Here is a 27238-nt window from a genome sequence, read left to right as displayed (position 1 = left end):
TGCACTACGCCTAGAAAACCGACAACCAAAGCACATGCTCAAGCTCCCATGCCACAGAAACAAATGCTTAGAATGGCTGAAGACCTTATAACTCTAATTAGGGGAAGCCAGTCTTCCCCCTCTAAAAGACAAAGAATTGATTTCCCTTCTGATTCAACAGACTATGTGTCCGATGACTCTGATCTCTCAGATTACCAGGAAATACCCTTATCTACCTATGAGGATTCAGATGCAGAGGATTCCATTCCCTCTGCCGCCCCTCTAGATGACTTTTCTTTTGGTGAAACCTTGAATACCTTAAGAGAGCATTTCTGCTGGGAATGCCAGGATTACCCAGAGTCCAAAAAGAGACTCAGAGAATTTTTAGACTTGCCTCAGCACAGGCCTCTAGCTATACCCCCTGTCCTGGACATTGTAGATGATGTCTTCATGAAATCCAGTCTTACTCCTGATACTTTACCACCAGCTCATAGAAAGCCTGACAGGTACTACAGGGTACCTGACTCTCACAAATTTCTCTTTAAGAATCCCACTATGGATCCAGAGGCCATTTCCCAGGGACCTAAAGGTATTAAGGCCATACTACAACCAAAAATCCTACCTCTTCGGACAGGGATTCGAGGGCTTTGGACAGATGGGGCAAGAAGGTATCAGGGCTTTAAATTTCAAGTTTCACATGTTGACGTACCAGCAGCATATTATGGAACTAACTAAACAAAAAATGTTGTTGCTTCCAGATTTTGCAGAAAATAAAAATTTACAAGAGTTAATGGATTCTGCAAACCAAGTCAGTAAACATACTTTGCAGTGTGGTTTTGATGCCTTAGAAGCATCTTGCAGGGCTGCTGTCACTGGGTCTGTACTGAGAAGGCATGCCTGGCTGAAGGAAGAAATCTTGCCAGACCATGTCAAAGCAAAATTACTAGAGGCTCCATTAAACCAGGAACGTTTGTTTGGCACAAAAGAAGAAGAGGTTCTTAAAAAGATGGAGGAAAAAGCTAAATCTGTGCAAACTGTTAAAGATTTCTTACGGGTACAGCCACCTAGATTCAGTAGGCATTGACCTTCAAAAAACTGGTCATTTCCAGTCCCTACCAGGTCTTCTCAGCCCAAACCCTGGGGCAACAGACCACCAAGGCTACAGTCGCAGGTTACACAGAGATCTAAACAATGGAGTGCTCCCCCCTCAACAACAGGGAGTGGTAAGCCACCCCTTTATAGCAAAAATTCACAATGACTTGTCTGTCATCCTTTCCAGCCGTGCCCAAGTACTTCCACCCCTAGGAGGAAAACCCGCCCTGCATGCAAAAAACTGGATGTCCATTACCCAGGACCGATGGGTCCTAAACACTGTATCCCAGGGATACAGATTCTACATCTACTCACTGCCAATCCCAAGCGAGTTGCCAGACCTTCCTCCAAACCAGTGGGCAGAGGCTCAAAAGCAAGGACTTTCTCTTCTCAGTATCAGGGCTCTTCAGCCTGTTCCAATAGAGCAAAGAGTACAGGGTTTCTACTCCAGACTGTTCCTGGTGCCAGAAAAGAGGACTCTTGGCACCCTTTCCTGGACCTGTCCATTCTCAACACCTTGCTGGTGGTCCCAAAAATCAAAATGCTTACACTACAACAGCTGCTTCCTATGCTAGCCAAAGACTCCTGGCTAGTCACCCTAGACCTAAAAGAGGCTTATCTGCACATCTCCATATAGGAATCATGCAGGAAATATCTACGTTTCAGGGCAGGCTCTATGCACTATCAGTTCTCTGCACTTCCCTTTGGCTTATCTACTGTGCCCAGGGTATTCACAAAGTGCCTGGCTCCAGCCATTGCATACTGCAGGCAGAGAAAAATTCAAATTTATCCATACTTGGATGATTGCCTGATTCAGGCAGACAGTCAGGAATTGCTACTTCAGCACCTGGCATTTGTAAAGAGACTTCTAACTTCTCTGGGGTACACCATCAATGAAAAGAAATCACATCTGGTGCCCAGCCAAAAGATTGTATTCCTGGGAGCAAGCTTGAACACAACTTCGCACATGGCATTCCTTACTCCAGAAAAGCAGGTTTATTTGACAAACTATACTTCAAACTAATGGCCACCAGAACCGAGCTATCTGCAAGAAAAATACTGCAAGCCCTAGGGTTCATGGCCTTATGCACTATACTAATTCCATATGCAAGACTGCATATGGGGAAACTTCAGTGGTACTTAAAAAGTCTCTGGTGCCAACATTCTCAGGATCTGGAAACAATTATTCCTATCATTCCTTGTCTAAGGGCAGAGTTCCCTTGGTGGGCAGAGGCTTGCAACCACAACAAGGGACTCCCTTTCACTCAACCCCTTGCCGCCCAAACCCTGACAACAGATGCATCAGACTATGCATGGGGGGCTCACATGGCTGGCAAATGCATTCAAAGCAAATGGAGCCCAGGACAAATTCACCTACATATTAATCAAAAAGAAATGTTAGCTGTACAGAATGCTCTGACAGCCTTCAAATACCTTATCCTTACAGGACAACTCTTGATAAAGATAGACAACACGACAGTTATGTGGTACATAAACAAGCAGTGGGGAACTCATTCCTACCCACTCTGCAGGTCAGCCATGGCCCTGTGGAACAGAGCCTTGAGCAACCAAGTGCACCTGCAAGCTCAATTCCTGCCAGGCAAACAAAATTCACTGGCAGATGACTTAAGCAGAAATCTACTGGACCCACACGAGTGGAAACTGGAACCCAGCTCATTCAAACTTCTAACCCTCAGCTGGGGTCACCAGAGGTGGACCTCTTTGCCTCTCCCCAAAACCATCAGTTGAGCAAATTTTGCACCAGAAATCCCCACAGCCAAGCATGGAAAGTGGATGCCCTATCCCTTACATGGGAAAACCTCTCAATTTATGCCTTCCCCCTCTACCCCTCCTCTCAAAAGTACTACTCAAGATCAAACAGTACAAACCAAGGACAATCCTTATTGCACCAGACTGGCCTCACCAGCACTGGTACCCACTCCTACACAGTCTGGCAACAGTGCCACCTTGACACGTACATCAGACCCCCTCCCTGCTGTCCCAGCAGGAGGGACAGATTTTGCATCCTCACCTGCAAACCCTGAACCTTGCAGCCTGGCTTAGTCCCTGAATACACCCCCAGCAACCCTCAGCAAGCAGGTGCTGGACGTCATCCTTGAGGCCAGAAGGCCTAGTACTAGGAAATCCTATTCAGAAAAATGGAAAAGATACTGTTCTTGGAGCCAGTCTCAAGGAAGGGACACAGCCATGCCCACCTTACCTCAAATCCTAGATTACCTAGCAGAGCTGCTCCACAAAGGCCTATCCTTTTCTTCTATTAAGATTCATGCCTCGGCCGTCTCAACTCATTATAATACTGAGCCACCTCTCTTTTCTCACCCTCTGGTCAAACATTTCCTGAGAGGAGCCTAACAATTTAAGACCCCTGAGGAGAGCTCCCACCCCTGCCTGGGACCTTAACTTTGTACTAAAGAAGCTCACACTTCCCCCTTTGGAGCCTGCTGCTTCAGCAGAGTTAAAATTCCTCTCTTGGAAAAACAGCCTTACTTCTAGCCATCACTTCAGCAAGAAGAGTGTCTGAGTTACAGGCACTAATGGCTGTGGAACCCTTCATTATTTTCCATGCTGACAGGGTCTCCCTCAGGACTAACCCATCTTTTATGCCCAAGGTGGTATCCAGTGTGGCTCTAAACCAATCCATCCATTTACCAACCTTTTTCTCTAATCCTCAGAATAAAGGGGAAAGGATCCTGCACTCTTTGGACGTACACAGACAACTCAGGTTCTACCTTGACAGGACTAAGCCTTTCAGAAAATCTGACCAGCTGCTAGTCAGCTTTGCTACAGGGGCAGAAGTAAGGTTGCCAGCTGTCCGGTTTTCTGTCAAATTGTCCGGTTACCAATTTCATTCAAAACTGGACTCTGGACACAGTATTAAGGTTGCTACCCTCATTACACATCATTGTGTAGATACCAGAAACATGTAAAACATTACAATGGCAAACACACACACTACTTACCAGAAAAAGAAAAAAACCTCTGAAATCAAGATCTTTGCTGTCAGAAGCAATAAACATAATTAAGAAAAGGTGACTCTCTTTATTCATACACCCACGCTGACTATCTAAAACATTTCCTGCAACACATGTGAGGTCCTGTTTTCCTTTCTTCTGCAAGCGTCGAATAATGTAGGTGACCGATATGAAGCCTGTTGAAGTAAGATATTAACAGGTTAATGTCTATACTAAAATAAATAAATAATGAAATCGTGGAGATGATCCTGCTCATTCTGAAATCCTGCGAGCTCCCATTTTACCTGGTGCTGTTTTTCTATTTTTCTAGTAACAGGCATCTGGCAGAAGAACTCCCCGCTGAGTAGTCCGCCACTGTTTGAAAGTTGTATCTTACAGATGGGCAAAGATGTGAAAACTACAGTTTTAATTATAATAAGGGGTAGTAGCTGCAAATAAATCAAAAGTTAGTATATCTGTTGTTAATAAATGCTCCACAGGCATGTCCCTGCCACCCGCTGAAGTGTCTGAGCTTAGACAAATAATCCACGATCAGCTGATTAAGGTAAACACTGGTAATACAGTCAACAGTGTAAGGGGCTGCATATTCATGATTTCTCTGCCCAGTGAACCTGGCAGCTGGACGTCAAGATCCTTATTTATCCCTGGAAACCACTTTATTATACTTTTGCCAGACTAATCTATTTATTATTTTGCCTTTTTGTGGATTATTCTTAGTATTTTTGTAGTGAAACTCCTTACTTTCGTTCTAGTTTGTCTATGCATTTCTACGTTGCACCTGTTTGATGTACTGATATTTGCATATTAGTTTTCCTTTTATTGTTTACACTACTGTTCTTTTTGTATTAATTTCATGTTTATAAACTGTCAGTATTTAGAATATGTACAAGTAATCTTACTTGTTTTTAGTCCCCATTCAGCACTTAGTGCACTGACCCCCAACCCCCTCCATTTGTTGTCTATCAGGCCCTCATCCTCAAGTGGCCTACCTTACCTTACATACAATAGGGCTTTTGGTGTTATTTTAAATTACCTGCCACATGAAATGGATAGCTTTACTTAAGAAGTTCAAGTACATCATATAATCAACTGTATCTGGAAACGTTATTTTCCATTAGTTAAGGGGATTCACAGACCTTTGAACCCCCTCCCCTTTATATCTTGTTAGACAGCATTTAAAAGGAGAGTGCCAGGCCCTCCATTTTTTTTCTGCACTATCCTGAAATCAAACTGATTCTCCGGTAGTCTGGAAAACACTGTACAAACTCCGGTGTCCTGTTTCAAAAAGGAAACAGACTATTGGAGTTTGTAAATCGGCTGATTTACTATGCTTTTTTACAGAAAAGCATAGTAAATCAGCCAAATGCATGCAGCAGGAATGGAAAAAGAAGGCATTCCCTGCCAGGTGATGTCGCTGTGACATCACAAAATAGGCGGAATGTGAGCGGGACAAAGGGTGGGATTACTGATGAGGCGAGGGGTGTGCCTTTACTCCAGTTTTAGCCACAACGAAAGGTGGCAACCCTAGGCAGAGGGCAAGGCCATTTCAAAGCAAACCTTTTCCAAATGGATAGCACACTGCATCCATTTCTGCTACAAACACTAAGGAAAACCTACCCCAGAGGGGATCAGAACTCATTCCACTAGGGCTACCTCAACCTCTACAGCTTTTCTCAGGGGAATCCGTACCAAGGACATCCTGGAAGCTGCAGCCTGGAGTTCTGTACACACCTTCACCAAGCATTACCACTTACCTGTCTTTTCTAAATCCAGAGCTGGATTTGCCACAGCAGTCTTACAAGGCTTGCTAGCCAGCCCTACTATTACTTGACTGTCTCCACCCTTCCTCAGCATTGGGAATCAACCCAAGTGTGTGACTGCAACAGTGAAACACGAAGAACATAGTACAGTTGTGTACACTTACCATAAATGTAGATGTTCGAGTGTATTCAGTGTTGCAGTCATGGTTACCCTTCCTCCAGCCCCCTGACTCTTCTATGCTTTCTATCTATCCTCTTTTTGGCCATATCTTATGGCTATGGTATTTACATTTTACTGGAGGTGTTCCATCCCATGCAATTGCTTCCTATTTTGGGGGCTCCTGACATCTGGGGCAAGAAAAACTGATGTAATGGCATCGGCTGCATATTTTATACTCCTGAAGACCTGATGTCATGGAAGAGGCGACAGCATCCGACGCAGAAATCCCAAGACTCTGGTATTTGGGCCGACTGAGGGCTACCTGCAGGCAGATAACCCAAGTGTGATGACTGCAATAGTGAATACACTTGAACATCTACATTTATGGTAAGTGTACACAACTGTACTTTCTTGTGATTGGTTTTGGCTTAGGTATCTGTTCTTGGCTCACACTTGGCTTTGGTGTATTTTATTAAGCTCCTGAGTTTGTTTATTTCAGTGACTAGTGCTCTATCTTTCTGGGAATTACTCTTCTTACTTTTGGTTCAAATTTTCTTCATTTTATTGTAAAGTTTGTTGATTTTATGGTTCAACAATGTGGATTTGTTTCTGGGGTTTGCCCTGTGTTTGTTCATACAAGGTACAACTGAATCTGTGCAGCTATTAATTGCTGTTATAGTGTGATCATCTATGTTTCTGAATATTCAGTGATGTTAACTGGATTTGTTGGAGATTTGAAGATTGCCAATGTGTCACCTAGGTAGTTTGTCTTAGAGAAATTTCTAAAGCTGCCCTGGGTGGAAGTGATCTCTGGTTTCAGTTTTATTTCAAAGAAGACTATGGTCAAACCTAGCAAGTGACAACGATACACAAGGGTTAGTACTAGATGCCCCCATATTAATAAGGACAAGATCCAGGATGTTGTTCCCATAGTGGGTAATCTGACTAACTGTTTCATGGTGTTTGTACTGACAAAATCCTGGAATCTCTGTGCTTGTGCACTAGGGTTGATGTAGGTTTCTCAGTCTGTAGTTGGATAGTTGAGATCACCTAGAAAAATGATATTGTGTTTAATACTGAGTGATTCTAGTTCCTGTAGATAAGCATTGTGGCTTTTTTGGGTCATAGAGGGAGTTCAGTAGCTAGCTAATATATGTTACAAGATCTTTTTGATGGTTATTTGGACAAGAAGAAGCTCTAATGCATCCTGCTGCTTTACCAGCCTTGATGTGAGTCTCTCCTGGATGAAGGTTTAGACACCTCCACCTTTTTTCTCCTATTGCAATGTATCTGATCTAAACATGTGGAAGGTATCATAGTCTACCACGACCAGAGAGGTCTGCTCTGCTTTAAACCATGTCTCAGTCACTACACAGATGTCAACGTTATCCAGGGTTAGAAGAGCTTATAAGGAGTGGAATTTCTTGTTTAGACTTTATACTTATTTCTCTGTAAAATATTCAAGCTTTCATTGTCATCTTTTAACTAAGAAGTTCTTGGCAGATTACTTGGAATTTGGTGAAGCTGTAGCACATTTGTGCAAGAACAAAACACTCCGTCATTGCCCGACAGTCTTTTAGTCAATAACTGGGGTCTTTGGCAAACAGAACATCTAAATGAGGTGTTAACATGCAAGTCTAAAAAATACCTGCTTTCTTTCACCACAAATATCAGTTACCATGAACCACCACTGCCAAAACCACTTAAAGGAACCACAGATATCTGCAAAACCTATTGAAATCAGAGTCATATAGGAAGTATGTTTTGGTAACACAAAAAGCATTTGTTTGGACAGTAAGATTTAGCAATTTTGTTCCTAACTGGAACATCATCAGAATCTGTCATCATACAAACATCACTTTCTTAAAAGTGCTTATAATTAAAGATGTATGCATTAATTTAACATCAGAATCATACAAACCTTATGTAAAGAAAGATCAGTTTTTTGTAATATTAAATTAATTTAATATTGAACTCGTGTATTATAAAAACAGAGATGTAATAAAATATAACAAAAATCCATTCTAAAAAAGTTTATAAACATAATGATTTAATTTTAAAAATTGGGTGTATTGAACTTGTATCATTTAATTCTGGCAGACTTATTGCAATCAGCTGTAATTGCCATTCAAGCTTCTTGATCTCAGTCGTGTTTTCCCAGTCACCGCCTTGTAGATTCACTGGTAATCAAATCTGCAGTACAAACTCTAGCACATGTAAGAAGATGTCTATAAAGTGCATTCCTAGCATTTTCCTTTTTCACATCATACCTGAACTCATAAATTCTCTTATTTAGTGCACGCTCGGTTTTACCCATGAATAAACTAGTACAGCCCTTACATACTGCACTATACACAATTCCTGTAGTTCTGCAGTTAACTTTAATGAAGTTAATTTTACTATTTAATTCATTAAGTGGCAATTGTCTGTCTTCTAATATAAATGGCCATAATTTACATGCTCCACATAATGTTCCAATTTTTATTCATAATATCTTTACTCCTAGAGGTATTTTTATGATATTCAACTATTAATGCTCTATTATATTTCAATGTGTTAATATGAGTATCTTCTCCAATACTGGCCATACCATCCTCTCCAAAGGGGGTGCTGGTACCTAACAGTGGTTTGTATCTCAGACCCCATTCTTGTAATATGCAATAACTTATCTCCTTAATAAATTCAGAGGGGTAACCTCTTTGAATAAACTGCAAATTCCTTACAAGATTTTCCCTATCCTTAACAAAACTTCTTTTCTGCTCTATGGGATGGCAACTTTGGGAGCTTAAATGGCAATTATGACTCAATGCATCAAAACCACCAGGTATAAATGAACATGTATCTCTAGCTAGCATGCTAAAATTTAGAGCTCAGTTTATTTGAATTTTTGGAATGTTGCATACTGTAAATGAAACATCTAAAAATACTCTTTATTTGTTTTATTTATTACTTAAAGTATTTAATAAGTTTATGTGTTCAGGTTAATGTAGATTTTAGCCTTTATACTGTATATATAAAGTATGGATAATTACTTACTATCTAGAATTTTAAAAACTGTTGTTCATATTACTGTTATTATTTTAATAACAAGGTAGGATTAAGCACTTTTATTATTTATGCTGTTCAAAATCTCACAATGTTGATTGGCTGGTCAAGGAGGTGTATGCATTACGTTTTGTTATTTAAACTCACAACACGTATTGTCATTTAACTCTGATGATGCCCTTTTGAGAAGGGAGAAAGCGCTTAGTTACTTCTGTTATTTTTAATAAAGACGCTGGTCGACGCTATATGGTTTTTGGTTGCTGCTTATTTTGTTGGGACGACAGAGGGTAGCAGTTCTTTACTTGGTTTATTTTAAAGACCGTTGTGTGCTTGTGAACTGTTTTGTACCTATTGACTGCCGAGTCGGGTACTGTGTGCCGCTGGAGTCCAATTGAATTCTATATGGAGCAGCTAATGTTACAATACGTTACCATTACTCAGGAACTGATCAAAACATTGACGACCAAAAACAGTGCTACAGTGAACAATGTTATTTCAGAAGGCTCTAATGAGAGCTTGGACGTTACCATAACTGATTCTATGGCTGAATTGTATACTATGCATACCCCTCCGTCTACAAGCGCTTTGAATTTAGGCGCCAACTGTGATATTGGATCTAATAACAACGCACTGGTTGGTGGGGTTCAGCGGAAACACAACACGGTTACGAATAACCATTCCCAATTGTGTTTTTCATCCTTGTTTGAGCCGCCGAAGATTGCTGTGATTGAGGAAGTTCCGGTTAGAGCACGGACGAGTGGAATTGGGTCTTTAAAAGAACAGTTTACCCAGTTGGACAAGACACTACGGCGGTTCAAGTCGCTTCAAATGGATAATGTATTTTTGGAGAGATCAATTGAACTCAAACAAGTGCCTAAGGGTTTGCGTGTTTTCCGGCTCCCCATGGGTTTCGAATTAGGAACGGAAATGTTCGATGAACTTCTTCAAGTTTTCGATAATGCAGGTATAGAGCTCATGAAGCTTATCATTCGTAACAACAATGCAAAGTTAGTTAAATATAAAGAAGAGCTTGAGTTATTGAATAGTAGTATTACTAAAGATCTTATGTTTGAATTCAATAAACAAAAGTATGAATCCATTATTAATGAGGCTGAAAAGTTTGTCAACAAAGGCCTTGATGTTAAATTAAGTAAACTTAATAGAGACAAAGTTGACTATGCAGAAAAAAGAGCATATGCACATTTCAGATCTTACAAGCTGCTATGTGAACGATCCAATGTTCACGCAAGACATCATGTATTTAATTCAGTTAATATGTACGAAGACAATGGATATACTGACATGGTTATAGTTGATGAGCAAGACGATGTTTTTTTAGAGCCTCAGCCTGTGAGGCGCTCAGAAAGGATTCGCGAGAGACAGTTCACCGACAGAGGAGTTTATTCCAGCAGGGGCAGAATGCCCGACAAATCCAATGGACAGAGCAGACAGTATGTGAGGAGATGACATTAATTAATGAATTTGACATTAACAACATTAATAACAGTGACTGTATAGAGGCAAATGAGAACAATTTATGTTTGTTAAATCATGATGAAGTTACAAGTTGTCCTGTTGTTACAGGAGAGATTAATACCATGCTTAACCACATTAGAAATTATGCTGGTATTGAAAACAACCCTGTTCCTGGTGGACAAAATACTGAAAGGTTGAATATTGAAACTGAACCACACTGTATTGTCACCAGGCGGGGTAACTTTTGCATGTATAACTATAGTGACATGGTGCTTAATGAAGATTTTACTAGTTTGTTTTTCAAAGGGTTTTCATTTGTCCCTACTTTTAAACATGATACAGCTAAAATTTTGATGTCTTTGAAACTTTATTCTAGGGAACTTAATTTGAAAATGTTTTTTGCAAAACAGGGAGAACAAGTTATGAACTATACTCCGCAACTTAAGAGGAAGAGTACATTTATTCCCCCATACAATCATAATGTTTATTTGTTTGAACAAATTTGTGAAACTTTTTTGAGAAGACATCTTAAGTTTAACCCTTCCTACAAGGACAACCTTACACAAGGGGAAAGGTTTTGTTTAAAGGAGTTAACTTCCAAAAATGACTATAGAGTAATGAAGCCAGACAAGGGAGGAGGAGTAGTCATTATGACATCTATTGATTACATTAGTGGGATGCAGGAATTACTTAATGACACCAGCACATACTTGAGAGTATCTAAGTATGATGTTTGTAAAGCATACACTAGATTAGATTGGCAGATTTATGAGTGGTTCATGGAGGGAATACTAGACAAGGATAAATATGAATATCTTGTTGTTAATTCACCTGTTATTCCCTCCATATTTGGTATACCGAAGATTCATAAATCTATGGTCAACCCTCCCTTTCGACCTATTGTTTCTGCCAAAAGGTCTAAAACAGAAACACTGGCTTCATTTGTTGATTTTCATTGTAAAGAAATTTGTTTAAAAGCGCCCCAAGTTATTAAGGATTCATGGCATTGCTTGGACATTATTAGGAACACATTATGGGATGACAATTATATTTTTTTTGACTATTGACATTATTAATTTATTTTCAGTCATTCCTAATGAAATAGGTTTGAACATGTTCCGAAACAGTTTGGGGCGGCTATCCACTCTTCACACAGTGAAACAACACTTATTGGTGGATCTTTTGGAAATGGTCCTCAACAATAACTACATCCATTTTGAGGGGGACTATTACAAGCAAACCACAGGTGTGGCAATGGGTGCAAAGTGTGCCCCATTGTATGCGAATCTGGTCCTAATAGACTGGGAAAAGGAAGTTATTGGTACCTCCAGATTTCAAAAAGATATAGCACTATATGTACGCTTTCTAGATGACATACTGATTTTCTGGAAGGGTAGTGAAAACGACATTGTTGAATTTGTTGAAACCTTAAACACTAGTACATCTTTTTTAAGGTTTACACACAATATACAACGAGAGAGATGTGAATTTCTTGACATTATGTTATTGAAGGACAGGACAAATCGGACATTAGTTTCTAGTATATTTCGCAAAAAAACTTATTCAAATTCCTTCCTCCATTTTGAAAGCTGTCACCCTTATTTCCAAAAAAAGAACATTATAAAGGGACAGATGGTAAGACTATCCAGGTTAATTAGTGACAACAGCTTATTTGAGAAAGAAATGATTATATTGATTAACATGCTACAAGAGAGAGGATATCCTCTTGAGGTTCTTAATAGGACCAGGGAGGAAATTGTAGTGAAGAGACAAACTATCTACAAACCCATTTTGACAGCAGGGTTATTAGTTATTAACAATCAGGAGAAAGTTAACAAGGCTGGTCATTCTATGATTTTGCCATACAATGAGGACAGTACTAACATCATACAAACTGTTCAGGATATATGGGCAGGGACAATTACCATGGAGACCATTAATGTACTGGGTGTCTTACCATCATTTACTTTCAGTAGAGGCAGAAATCTGAAAGAACTCATGGAGAGTGCTGATTTACAGCGCCCTTATAGACACTGCATGATGAAAAAATGTGGGTTTTGCAGTACCTGCAAATATATCAACAATAGTCCGTATGTGACAGTGCACAATTTCAACAGGTCGATTCCCAGTCCAGGCCATGTAAATTGCAACACCAAAATGGTGGTTTATTTGGCCACCTGTTTAACTTGTACCTCTTTCTACGTGGGTAAAACCACGAGGAAATTGAGGCTCAGAATACTGGAACATGTAAGGGATATCAAGAACAAAAAAACTACTAATGCACTTTATATGCACAGTAGGACATGTAGGGATTTCAAGAGATTTTTGTTTTTTATAATTGATAGAATTCCCTATAAGGAAAATGGTGGTGACGACAAAATTTTGCTTGAGGTGAGGGAGTGCTTGTGGCAACTAAGACTCAATGCATCAAAACCACCAGGTATAAACGAACATGTATCTTTAGCTAGCATGCTAAAATTTAGAGCTCAGTTTATTTGAATTTTTGGAATTTTGCAAACTGTATATGAAACATTTAAAAACATTCTTTATTTGTTTTATTTATTACTTAAAGTATTTAATAAGTTTATGTGTTTAGGTTAATGTAGATTTTAGCCTTTATACTGTATATATAAAGTATGGATAATTATTTACTATCTAGAATTTTAAAAACTGTTGTTCATATTACTGTTATTTTTTTATTAACAAGGTAGGATTAAGCATTTTTACTATTTATGCTGTTTAAAATCTCACAGTGTTGATTGGCTTGTCAAGGAGGTGTATGCATTACGTTTTGGTATTTAAACTTACAACACGTATTGTCATTTAACTCTGATGATGCCCTTTTGAGAAGGGAGAAAGCGCTTAGTTACTTCTGTTATTTTTAATAAAGACGCTGGTCGACGCTATATGGTTTTTGGTTGCTGCTTATTTTGTTGGGACGACAGAGGGTAGCAGTTCTTTACTTGGTTTATTTTAAATGGCAATTACGGCTGAATGCAGTAAGTCCACCAGGATTAAATGATATGAGTTCAATACTCCCAATATTAACAATGAAATCAATATGTTTATAAACTTATTTAGAATGGAATTTTTATATTTTATTACTTCTGTGTTTTTATAATACATGGGTTAAATATTATATTAATTTAATATTAAGAAAAATTGATTTTTTACATAAAGTTGTATTATTCTGATGCTTTTATTATAAATGAGTACATACAACTTTAATTATAAGCCTTTGTAAGGAACTGATGTTTGCATGATGACAGATTGTGATGAAGTCCAGGTTAGGAACAACAGCGCTAAATCTTACTAAGTAAATGTTTTTTGTGTTACCAGAATGTACTCTATATGACTCAGTTTTCTAGAGGTTTTGAAGATGTCTGTGGTTCCCTTAAGTGGCTCTGGTTGTGGTGGTTTGTGATCATCAGATTTACTGACACCATTTTTACTGTTTTTCACAAATATAAATTATAGGTTAGGGCTCAGCATATAATCATCAAAAAAGTGAAGTTACATGTTTCTTATCCTCTGCGTCTACAGGTGCATCAGATATCTGGTCTCATTTGCAGGTTTATAAACTGGTTCAGTCTCTGTTCATAGTTCTTTTCAGATGAACTATGATCAAGAATGCAATATAAGACTCAGGCCTTGAGCAACCTTTGCAGTTTAGAGTTGAAGATTAAGGCAATGAACTGTTTATCTATACAGTGCAGATCAACCCTGAAAAAAGGCAGTTGTGCCTCATGAGTTTACCTCACTGTTACTCAAGCAAAATAAATAAGAAAATATGTACATATGAATTCACTTTTTTGATTAAATTATCTGGTAGTCAACTGCATATGCACTGGTGCATTTAGTCAACATTTAGGTAAATCATATGGGAGCAGTGTTCTGGTACAAGATCAGTGAGTAGTGTGGATATGGAAGTTTTTCCTTTTCCTGACTTTAAAATTGGTAAATATTATGTAATGGGGGTGTGGGAAATCTAGTCCTCCACATGGGAGGGTGTAGGAGAAACTGCCCCCTTGCAAGAATACTTTCTTGAAGTTTCACATTGAATTTGATGGTCCAGTATGTGATTAAAGTGTATCAACACAGCAGAATTCATTGATTGCTCTCACTGATTATGCATTTAATTTTTCCATACATATAGATAGCCAGATAGCTATCTAGATAAATAGATAGATAGATAGGAATGTATGTGTTGTGAAGTTAAGCTGATTGTAGAAAATGTATAATCTACCTTTAAGTGTGCTGCAGTGTGGAATATGGGACTTTTGTGACATCAGTAATTACATCACAGCACCAGCAGCAGACCAATTTCTGGCCAGCTGAAACATCAGTAATACAAGCACTGGAATAAAAGAAATGACCCTCTAATTATTGAGAATACGGCTCCCTATTGAAATGTTGGCACTCAAAATGACGAGTTCCGACAAGCCAACCCCCCCCAAAAAAACAAAGGAAAAGAGCAAATCTGGAACATCTACTTAAAACTTCTTTTTGTAGGGGAAACTGCCCTGTGCCTCTTATACCTCACCAGGCTCACCCCCAAACTTGTATATACCAACTCCTAGATCACCATACCTTGAAAAAAGGAAAATATTCCAAGAAAGACATCTCGTACTTACTGCATGCAAGTCTGTTCTTTCGGCCATTCAGTCTCCGAGTTTCTGGACTCGCTGTAGCGGGTCCCGACATTTCACATGATTAACGAGAAGACAATAGTCAGCAAGCTGTAGTGCTGCTGACAAAGATCCATACTTTCAGTTATGATCATTTATAGCATGACAGAGAGCTTAAAAATATTTTTTGTGTAAAGTTATTGTAATTAATATCAAAGTAAATGCACAGTATCTTCTTAAAGGAGAAGTACAGGAAAGATGAATGGTAGCACACATTTTGTAATGGTAGATCTTGCCATTCAGAGCTGTTTATTTAATGGGAATGGGTGTTATTTTTCTTAACTTTAGCAAGGGTTTTTGTCTCAGTGTCACGTAAAGTTTAGTTAGAAAGCTGAATAGCATAGGCACAGGTAATCTGCATGTCCTCCCTGTGTTTGCATGGGTTTTCTCTGAGTCCTCCATTTTCCCCTCACACTCTCTGCAAGGTGCATCAGGGAGTATAATATCCATGAGTGTGTGTGTGTGTGTGTGTGTGTGTGTGTGTGTGTGTGTGTGTGTGTGTGTGTGTGTGTGTGTGTGTGTGTGTGTGTGTGTGTGTGTTTGTGTGTGTGTCAAACAGAAGAAACACGGCATCGAACTTCTGTTCCTATTTTGCCATGTAAATTCCATCTGTAGTGGCAGTTGTCTGCATGGTCATTCTGGGACTTGGCTGTAATATTTAAGAGGGTGGGTGAGTGAGTAAAATTATTGTCTACATAAACGTGTAATTTGGAAAATAGTATTTTTGAGTAGTGAGCTGTCCACAATGTTACAGTGGAGTGACCCACAAAGATCTGCCATAGGCCATATACCCAAAGTTATGTGTGTGATACTGCTGTAGGTTTGTTGTTTGTGGATCCTTTTAAGACTGGTTCTATAGTTTTGGTAGAATGTTATATTCCGCAGACAAAGAGACTCCATATGACTGGATGTGTAGGTATGGAGATTGCAGTTTGGTTTCAGTAATTAAAAACATAGAATATAATGCACCACTGCGGGGAACCAATGCAGGTGATGTATAGTGGGTGGGGAATTGATTTAAATGGCATAACAAGGGAAATATCCCATCTGTCTGAATTATGTATTGACTTAACTATGAAACGCAAAGTGATAGGGTAGTAGCACAGAAGAGCACAATGCTGGGGTATATAATCAGAAGGACTCATTCTTTGGATAGTCAGTTTTATTTATGTTTGTTTTATTTATATTTTGTTGACCAGGTTAGTCCCACTAGGCTTGTAGCCTCTTTTCAGGAAGCCTCAAGTATGGCATTTATACAACTGAGGGAAATTTGGCCAGGGCATCGGGGAATTTCTCCTACTGCTTTCAAAAGGTAACATGATATCTTTTACATCTACTTGAGTTACCACCAACTCAAGTACAATAGATGGAACCTCAGTTTAATTCTTGCCCAAAGGATGTACTAAATTTTCATTAAACCTTATACACAGTGCATTTGTAGAGAGCTAACAAGGTCAAATAAGTCATATGGCTGTAATTGTATAGAGAAGGTTGACAAAAATGGTAAGACTTTTCTGGAATACTCTAATGACTTAATGAGGAGAGTTAATAGACTAGATCTTTATATAATGGAAGAAAGAGGTGACATATGAGATTTGATCTAAACACATAATATTAAAAGGGGAAGGTGTATAGTTTGTATTTTTTAAAGAAATAAAGGTCATAGAATCAGTCATTACTGGCAAATTGCAGAGGTCTGTCCATGAAAAGATGGTAGAAAAGTATTACTTCATGGAGCAAATAATAACATCATGGGGTGCATCTGGTAATGAATGGGTTAACAAGGTCAGGATATGTTTCAAAATTGGGAGGGGAAGCTTTCTCATAGGCTAGTTGCAAATTATCATCTGATTTCAGTGGCCTATTAGTTTGCTTTGCTGGTAATTTTTAAGTAACTTCAAATGCCATAAAGCTGGGGTACACTCAATCTGGGCACTAGACCTCAACAGACAAACTCTGCCTTGTTTTCTAGTGCTGCATGTATGCTTTCTAATATGGTGTTTACTCATTTCTAGCTTACTTTTCTGAATTAAATTGCTGTAGTCTATGATTTTCACTAGCTCTTTTCATATTTATATTTTTATTTCCATCTTCCTGATGTTTCATATTGTCTCATTTTTACTTTCCTTCTTAGTGGTCTGTGAAAAACTTAAGAATGGCACTGTATCTCAATGATACCTCATGAGGCTAAATTGTTGGTGCAGTTTTTACCCCAAGTAGACAACCAGCAACATGCTTAAATAAGCAGGGTTTGACATAAGAGGCAAAAGAGGGCAAATGTGAAAGGAGTTAAATTGAAGGAGAGTGGCCAGCTATTTGGTAATCAGGACAAAGATGCAAGATGTTTGTAGTGACTGCTGCACTCCATCTTGGTTGTAGCCTAGCCAAAGGGTCTAGCTGGAAGGCCGCTCCCAAATTTGGGATGCTAATGGTCCTTTGGATGAGTATATGTGCAGGAATGTATACACAATATGATCCCCACTTGATCCTTTGCACAGAGCTGTTCCTGTGATCAGCTTTAAAGGTAAGTATGTCATGATCATTTGCCAAGTACATGTGATAAACGGTCATTCTAGGCACAAAACCCCAAGTCTGTATTAACATTTAGTAGGAACAGAGGTGATGGGCCAAGGAGATTGGATACTGAATGCCTGTAGTTGGTCCAATGAGGAAAACATCAGAAATAATTAAAAAATATACAGATATAGACAAAACTGAGATGTCAGACTAGTAGTGTAGCAGTGGGTGAGTGTCACATCAGTGTATGAACTGAGTGTGACTGCACCATTCTTCACCAAGAATGACTTCTTCAACATAAAATGAGTTTATTTATGGTATCACTTTCTATGTGGAGGCTGCTACTTCATACTCTCATCTATAGAATCAGTAGCAAAAAAAGTAGGGCAGTGTCTGTAGTGTTTAATGACAGATAATGCCTAGTTATGTCATTAAATGTCACTGTATGCATTCTTTTTTTTTCTTCATTTACATATTGGGCTGCAGACAAGTGCATGGCCCTAATCAACTGTCTGAAACATTTGAACGGTTTCTTTCAATGTGTCTTAGTGAAAACCAGCTACACATTCTGTACCAGTATAGGCATTTCATACATTGTATTCATCCTATAAATTTATTTTTACCACTTAAGCAAGTTTCTGGTTTACTGTTCTTTGTTTTGCAGTGTGTGACAGGCGTCGTCTACATGACATTGTGTTTCTTGTCCATGCCACTCGGGATAGTGCATCCAATGAAAAGCTAATCAAAGATTTCCTTTACAATGTAATATCTTCATTTGCAGACTTTGGGCCTGATTCTACACAGGTAATTATATTCATGCTAGGGAAATAGTACACCTTTTACTGTATGCTTGTTGCACACTTTCAAACAGAGCTATTGTAAGCCAGTATTTTGCTGCACTACTGCTCATGTATACATGTTTCACAGTGCCAGCTAAAGCACGTTGAAATGTTGAAGATATGGAACAAAGAAATGTTAGAAGTCTTTTCATAGTAACCAGCAGTAAAATATCTGGCACTGGCAGTGTGTCACTGTCTGATGAGTATAAATATCTAGAAACTCTGTGGATAAATGGGAGGCATGTGTGTTTGTGGGACCACATGCATATACTCATGCGGTCGTGGGAATGCATATTTATTTGTATATTCCTTATATGAAATTATTATAGAGTTGGGGACAATGCATCATCCAAGTGCCTTTTAATTCATGCTTTTATAATCTTTGGCATGCATTCATTTTCTGATACCCTTTTTTAACCTATTTACGGTTGAAGGAAGAGACAGCCTATCCTGGCAGTAAGTGGGCAAAAGGCAGAAAACAATCTTTGGCATGACACCAGTTTATTACTGTCTTATACACAGACTCACTTCTATACATATATAGGTAGTTCAAATAATTTCCATTTTATATGCACATGTCTCTAGGATGTGGGAGAAGATAAGAGAATAGAGTGAAAACCTGTACAAATGCAGGGGGAACATGTAGACTGCACAGAAATCACCCAACCAGGAGCCAAATTGGCGGTCAAATGCTAATCCTTGTACATCAGTGTCATTGCCTGAATTATTTCTGCAGTGATATATAAAAAAAAAAAAACGGATGGATTGTTTAGTCTGGAATAACGAACTATATATATATATATATGTATATATATATCTATATATATATATATATATATGTGTGTGTGTGTGTGTGTGTATGTATGTACATATATATATATATATATATATATATATATATATATATATATATATTTATTTATTTATTTATATATATTTGTGTGTGTGTGTGTGTGTGTGTGTGTAGATGGATAGATCTTTATATATACATTTAGATTTATATGGTTATATAGCTATAGATATATATGTATTCCAAGTGTGTACACAAAGAAGTGCCATAGACGGGGTTGTAACCAGAGTAAAGATGAGACAGATCCCTCTTCTATATATGTTCCTAATATAAGCAAACAAAGATAATGAATGCACAACAAAGTATAATATTTACTGCAAATTATGATTCATATTAGGATTTACAAATGTCTTCCAATACTGTTGTTGAAAATGAGGCTATGATGCAATCCTAAGTTAATAATTCATTTTGGCTTCAATTTCAGTATTTGTACAGAACAATATGATGTTCATCATGTTTCACTGTTGCAGTCATGACTGTAGGGTTCTCCCTTGCCGGCAGGCAGTCCTCGTTTGGCCAGAATCCCAAAGTCTGGGTCCAGCGTCGGCTACTCAGCCATGCTCCCTGACATCAGAGCGCCAGGAGTACAAAGCTGGCAGCCGATGCCATGTTCTCCAGTCTTTCTTGCCGTGCGGTGATAGCAGTTCGCAAGTGCTGGTCGGCTGACTCCTGACAATTTTTTCTAAACGTACCTCATTCTAAAGACTTTCTTCTCCTACTCAAAGCTAAGTACCCCGTTGGGGAAACTTTTTTCTTGCTCCAGTCCGATGTCAGAAAAAGTTAATAATTTTATTTCATGTGGGAAGCAAATACCTCATAAGGATTTTCATTCTTACTGTATTCCTTGCTTAGGTCCTGACCACGACGTAGCTAGTTGTTGGTTTTGTGCTAGATTTAATCAACGTACAATTAAACAAAGGTACGATTTTGCATTTCATTACTTCGGTAGGCGTTTTAATTACAAAATGTCGTCAGACACGCTTCCGGCTACCGGAGTTCACGAACGACGCAATGATAAAGACAGGCCTCCAAGGTCCAAATCAGACGATATTTTACAAGCAGAGCCAGCTTCAGGTTCGGCCATCGTCAGTGAGGCGCTTTTGCAGCCCCTGTCTTTGGCCATTTCGGAACCAATGGCAGAAACGGACTCCCACGAGGAGCCAACTAGGCCTTTAAATATTTCAGTTGCAGGACCTTCGGACAATGCTCCTTCGGATGGGTCCGGAGCCGCTGTGCAGGTACCAGCTTCCGAAGGGGTTTTCAGGCCTACTCATCTTCTGATAAAGGCAAAGCCAAAGACAAAGGCAAAGACTCTCTCCAAATCAAAGACTACAACCCAGGCCTCTTCTGATCCAGGACCCAAGTCTCAGAAATAGTTACTTAAGATGGCGGAGGACTTACCTACTATGATTAGGGGTTCACATCCTCCTCCAGACAAAAGGCCAAGACAGGAATTGCATTATGACTCCTCTGATTAGGCTTCTGTTTCTTCAGTTTCTTCTTCTGACTAGGATTATTCTTCCCCTCCTTATGAGGATTCTGATGCGGAGGAATCCATTCCTTCAGCTTCTCCCCCTGAGGATTTTTCTTTTGGGGAAACTTTACATGAAATGAGGGAACATTTTCACTGGGAAGGACAGGAGTACTCGGAATCTAAGAAAAGACTAAGGGATTTTCTTCTTCTCCCCCAACATAGACCCCTGGCTATTCCTCCTATTTTGGATATTGTGGATGATGCTTTTTCGGAGGCTAACTTAACCCCTGACTCTTTTCCTCCAGCTCCTGTTAAGCCTGACAGATATTACAGGGTTCCTGATTCCCACCAGTTTTTATACAAGAACCCTACTGCTGATCCTGAAACCATTTCTCAGGGCCCTAAGGGGGTTAAGGCTGCTTCTGCTAAAAACCCCTTTCCCACTGAGAAGGATTCCAGATCTTTAGAAAGATGGGGCAAAAAAGTGTACACTTCTGCAACTTTATCTATTAGGGCTTTAAACTGTCAATTTCATATGCTGAAATATCAGCAATTTCTTCTGTCTGTTTTGAAACAAAAGCTAACTTCCATTTCCACTTGTGCAGATGATAAGGGATTGCATGACTTAATGCATGCCACTGAACAAGTAGGGAAGCATGGTTTACACTGTGGTTTTGATGCCTTAAAGGCTTCTTGTAGGGCTGCTGCCTCTGGCACAGTCATTAGAAGGCATGCTTGGTTAAAGGAACAAAATTTGCCAGATCAAGTCAAAGCTAAGTTATTGGATGCTCCTGTTCAGCATAATGTTTTGTTTGGATCTAAGGCTGAAGAGGTGATAAAGAAGATGGAGGACAAGGCAAAATCCATGCAAACGGTTAAGGATTTCTTACAAGTACAGCCACCCAGATTTAGCAGGAATTGGCCTACTAAAAACTGGTCCTTTCCCAATTCAGACAGGCCTCAGAGGGGTAGATACAGACGCTCCCGAGGAAGGCCCCAAACACAAGCCTCTTATAGACCAAGACAGTGGACTGCTCCCACCCCTAGGGGAGGAGAGGACAGGTCGCAAGCTCATAGAAAACAGGCTCAATGACTCCCTCCATTGGGCTGCAGGAACTTCTTGCCTGGAAGCCCCTCTCGGAGGAAAACTTTCTCTTTTTCACCTAAATTGGACACGTATAACCCAAGACAAGTGGGTTCTGGATGTGGTTTCAAGAGGTTACGAATTCCATTTTCATACCCTACCAAAACCAAGCGGTTGGCCGGATCTACCAAAACATCAATGGTTAAAGGTCTTAAACCAGGTGGAAGCCCTCTTGGCTATGAAAGCCATAGAACTGGTTCCACTTTCAGAAATGGGACAAGGTTTTTACTCAAGGCTCTTTCTAGTCCCCAGAAAGCAAAATTCATGGAGACCCATTCTGGATCTGTCAGTCTTGAACACTTTTCTCGAGATACCAAAATTCAAGATGCTTACTCTACAGCAGCTACTTCCAATGCTGTCCAAGAATGCATGGATGGTAACTTTGGATTTAAAGGAGGCTTACTTGCACATTCCCATCAGGCAGGAGTGCAGAAAATACCTCAGGTTCAAGGCCGGATCGAGGCATTATCAATTCTCTGCACTGCCCTTTGGATTGTCTACTGCGCCCAGGGTCTTCACCAAATGCCTGGCTCCAGTAGTAGCTTATTGCAGACTCAAGGGAATTCAAATTTACCCTTATCTGGACGACTGTCTTATTCAGGCAGACAGCAAGGATGTCTTACTCCAGCATCTAGAATTTGTTCAGAACCTTCTCTAGTTCCTGGGATTCACTGTAAACATAAAAAAGTCAAATTTGACACCCTCACAACAGATAACTTTTCTGGGTGCTCTTCTAAACACAACAACCCAGATGGCATTTCTGACATACGAAAAACAATTACAGCTGGCTTCAACTTTCAAAACCTTGGCATCATTGACTCAGCTATCTGCAAGGAAATTCCTGCAGGCTTTGGGTTACATGGCCTCCTGCATCCTTCTTGTACCTTATGCAAGACTACATATGAGGAAAATACAGTGGTACCTAAAAAGTGTACGATCTCAGCATTGCCACAATTTAGACATACAGATCACCGTCCTGCCTTGTCTTCAAAAGGAATTCCTTTGGTGGTCCAAGGCATGTACTCAAAACAAAGGGAAAGTCTTCAGTCTGCCTCCAGCCAGTCAGATACTAACCACGGATGCCTCAGATTATGCATGGGGAGCCCATTTGCAAGGCAACTGTCTGCAGGGCCTTTGGACAAAGGATCAGAAGCACCTGCATATCAATTTAAAGGAAATGTTTGTCATTCAGAATGCTCTATTGGCCTTCAGGAATCTTCTTCAACCAGGACAACTATTGATACGGACAGACAACACCACAGTTATGTGGTACATAAACAAGCAAGGGAGATCACATTCCTATCCCCTTTGCAGACTAGCCATGAATCTATGGAACACAGCTCTAGCTTACAAACTGGACCTTCAAGCTCAGTTTCTACCAGGGAAGCAAAACATCCTGGCAGACAGTCTGAGCAGAAACTTGTCAGACCCACATGAATGGATGCTGGACACCGAAATATTCAAGATGATTACAGCAGTCTGGGATGTCCTCACGTAGACCTCTTTGCATCCCACCTCAATCATCAGCTACAGATTTTGTGCACAAGGACATTCCACAAACTAGCTTGGAAAGTGAATGCGCTATCATTCAGTTGGAGAAGCCTCTCGGGATATGCCTTCCCACCTCTACCTCTTCTTCCATGGGTGTTATTAAAGATCAAACAGGACAAGCCCAAGATGATAATTTTACTGGCCCCAAATTGGCCTCGACAGTTTTGGTACCCAACACTGAAAAACCTTTCTCTGGAGCCCCCTTGGGTTTTACCTCAGACTCCGAATCTTCTGTCCCAACTCCAGGGTCAAGTTCTGCATTCCCATGTCAAAACTCTCAGCCTGGCTGCCTGGTTAATCCAGGGTCTATGATTCATTCTTTCTTACCCAAGCAGGTTATGGATGTCATTTTAGAAGCCAGACGTCCTAGCACTAGAAAATCTTATGCAGGAAAATGGAAAAGATTTTGCATCTGGATGCAGGCTCAGGATTCGGATCCTTTTATTCCTAACATTCCTCTGATTTTACTTTACCTGACAGACCTCTTACATAAGGGTCTCTCTTTTTCTTCCATAAAGATACATGCCTCTGCTATTTCTGCTCATTATAATACAGACCCTCCTATCTTTTCCCACCAGCTCATGAGACAGTTTCTCAGAGGAGCTAAGAACTTAAGGCCCCCTAGATCTCCACCCATTCCTGCCTGGGATCTCAACTATGTTTTGGAAAAACTCACCTTACCTCCCTTTGAGCCTGCTGCTACATCTGACATCAAGTTTTTATCTTGGAAGACAGCCATCCTGTTAGCTCTGACCTCTGCCAGGAGAATTTCGGAGTTGCAAGCTCTCATGGCTGTGGAACCTTATATTATTTTTCACCAAGACAGGGTGTCTTTAAGGACTAATCCTACTTTCATGCCTAAGGTGGTTTCCAAAGTGGCTTTAAATCAAACTATTCACCTGCCAACTTTTTTCCCCAGTCCTCAAAATAGGGGTGAAAGGATCTTGCATTCCTTGGATGTACACAGACAACTTCGTTTTTACCTGGACAGGACCAAGGACATCAGGAAATCAGAGCAATTGTTTGTTTCTTATGCTTCAAGTTCCAAAGGTAAGGCCATTTCAAACAGACCATTTCTAAATGGATTGCTCATGGAATCAGATTTTGTTATTCACACCATGGAAAGCAAATCCCGGGGAGTATACAGACTCACTCTACCAGAGCTGCTGCCACTTCAGCTACCTTCCTCAGGGGAGTTCCTACCAAAGACATTTTGGAAGCTGCAACTTGGAGTTCAGTGCATACTTTTTCTAAGCACTACAATCTACCTCTCTACTCTAAGTCTAGGGCAGGCTTTGCTTCTGCAGTTTTGCAGGGCCTTTTAGCCGCCCCCTCTACTTTATGACCACCTCCCTTTTATTCTGCTTTGGGATTCAACCCTACAGTCATGACTGCAACAGTGAAACACGATGAACATAGTACAGTTGTGTATACTTACCATAAATGTAGATGTTCGAGTGTCTTCACTGTTGCAGTCTGCTACCTCCCTCCTGTCCCTCTTATTTTTTCTTTTGTGTGATTCCCTTCTTCACCCTTCTTCTGAGGTGTATTTGCAAAGGGTATGGGATTTTACTCATTTTGGAACACCTGACATCTGGGGCAAGAAAAACTGGAGAACATGGCATCGGCTGCCAGCTTTGTACTCCTGGCGCTCTGACATCAGGGAGCATGGCTGAGTAGCCGACGCCGGACCCAGACTTTGGGATTCTGGCCAACCGAGGACTGCCTGCCGGCAAGGGAGAACCCTACAGTCATGACTGCAACAGTGAAGACACTCGAACATCTACATTTATGGTAAGTGTACACAACTGTACTTTCATGCACTCTTATTCCCTCAATTTCATAGAGATTATGTAAGTAAAGGCTCACTGTCTGTGATTTTGTATGTGCAGAAAACCCATGTAGTTAATGTGGTGTTCCAAGGGATGCCATAACCATTGATTTTAGTGCCAAAACATCAGTAGAATGGCTTTCTTTGTTAAATAATTGGTGTGTAATAATGAATGGTTTCTTAGGGTTCATTGAGTCATGATGTGCTGATGGACCATTTAAATTTCTAAAAGAAAAAAAAATAACTTAGCAACCCTGGGCGAAGTAAAGAGGGGCAAGCCACCTATCTCTATACTTATAGCTGTACTTGTACCTGCACCTGTACCTATGCCTATATCTATACATATACCTGCACCTATAGCTGCACCTCTACCAATATCTATATTATTTATTTATTTATTTATTTGAAATTTGTTGATCGGTAAAGTCCACTGGGCCCAAAGACCCATTTTCAGTGGAGGCCCGGGGAGAAAAGCTCCATACAATCACAGATATTTTTATATAACATCAGCTTAACTTTGAAAGTCAAGAACGTTTTACATACTATAAATTAAAGTAGATATACAAGACAGATACATATTACGGAGGTATACAATACAAAAAAATAAACCCAGTGTGTTAAATTTTTAGTAATTCTGTTTGTATATTCTCATAAGTAAGAATACTGTTTAATCAATTGTGTTTATTCAGCCAAAGAAATAAAGAAAGCAAGAGAGATTGGATACAAAGACAGATAGTGTGAATTGCAGCTATATTAAGTTAGTAAAAGTATTTGTAGTATATAGTGGCCAAAACATTTAAGGTGGTTTATTCATATGACTACAAGAACAGACAGGGTTATTGAGATAGTGTTCTTTTACTGCAAATTTAAATGTTTTTAAAGAGTCTAGTTGAGTAATAGAGAGAGGGAGTGTATTCCAAAGTTTGGCAATGGCATGGGAATAGAGACATTGTCCAACTCTTTTTTTGGGTATAGTTATGGTTAAGAGTTGTTTGTTAGAGGACCTAAGATGCCGAGTAGGGGTGTGTGTTTGTATTATAGTCTGAAGGGATGGGCAGTAGTTTGGATTATTTAGTAGTTTGTGGGTGAGAGTAAGTTGGGAGTAATATAGGTAATGAGGGAACTCAAACCAGTTTATAGATTTAATGGCCAGGCAATGATGTGTGCGAGTTGGCATGTTGGAGACAAACTTGGTTATTGTACAGTAGCACGACTGCAGTTTGTTCAGGAGAGATGTGTGTGGGTTAGTGAAAATGGGGCAACCATAGAGGAGAGAGGGTAGAAGTAGACTATTAGCTAGTTTCAACTTGGTAGACTTCTTCAAGTAGAGGTTATGCCTATTGAGTTTGCAGCTTAAAATGGGTCTTTTTTATTTGGCTGGGTATATGATTCTCAAAGGATAGTTTGTCATCAGTTGTGATGCCAAGTAGTTTGGCTGTTTTTACAATTTCAGTTTCTGTATTGTTTTGAGAGAATATTTTAAAGTCTAGAGTGTGAAGTTTGGTTGTGAAGAGTAAAAGTTTTGATTTTTTTGGATTAAGTAGCAGTTGAGTTTTGTTAAGCTGGGATTCGATGGAAGTAAATGCATTTTGTGTTAACTTTAGGAGATCTGAGGTATTGTTAGAGGATGTAATTATTATTGAATCGTCTGTGTATTGAATGAGTGTACTTTGCAGGGATGCTTTATGAAGATTATTAATAAATATGTTAAAAAGCACAGGCCCAAGAATAGACCCTTGGGGAAGTCCTGTGTTGTTGAGTAGGTAATCGGATTGCTTACTTTGCCATCTAACAAATTGTTTTCTGTTGTGTAGAATGTTATGGAACCAGGTTAGAGTG

The 27238-nt window shown here is 39.6% G+C and overlaps 1 protein-coding gene across 1 annotated transcript in view; it reads left to right on the top strand.

Moving 5' to 3' along the window:
* LOC122807520 (collagen alpha-1(VII) chain-like) overlaps positions 1-27238 on the top strand; it is a gene marked incomplete at its 3' end in the record, with an annotated part of 926266 nt that overhangs the window by 875380 nt on the left and 23648 nt on the right. The window contains exon 29 of the mRNA XM_044078445.1: positions 18375-18514. Within this exon, the coding sequence (XP_043934380.1) occupies positions 18375-18514 (140 nt within the window). The remainder of the gene's footprint in view (positions 1-18374; positions 18515-27238) is intronic.

This window comes from Protopterus annectens, chromosome 7.part1, assembly GCF_019279795.1.
Source record: "Protopterus annectens isolate FY-2018-M chromosome 7.part1, PAN1.0, whole genome shotgun sequence".
Taxonomy (NCBI): domain Eukaryota; kingdom Metazoa; phylum Chordata; order Ceratodontiformes; family Protopteridae; genus Protopterus; species Protopterus annectens.
The sequence above is the reverse complement of the archived record's forward strand: the minus strand, read 5'-3'. Positions and strand labels throughout refer to the sequence as shown.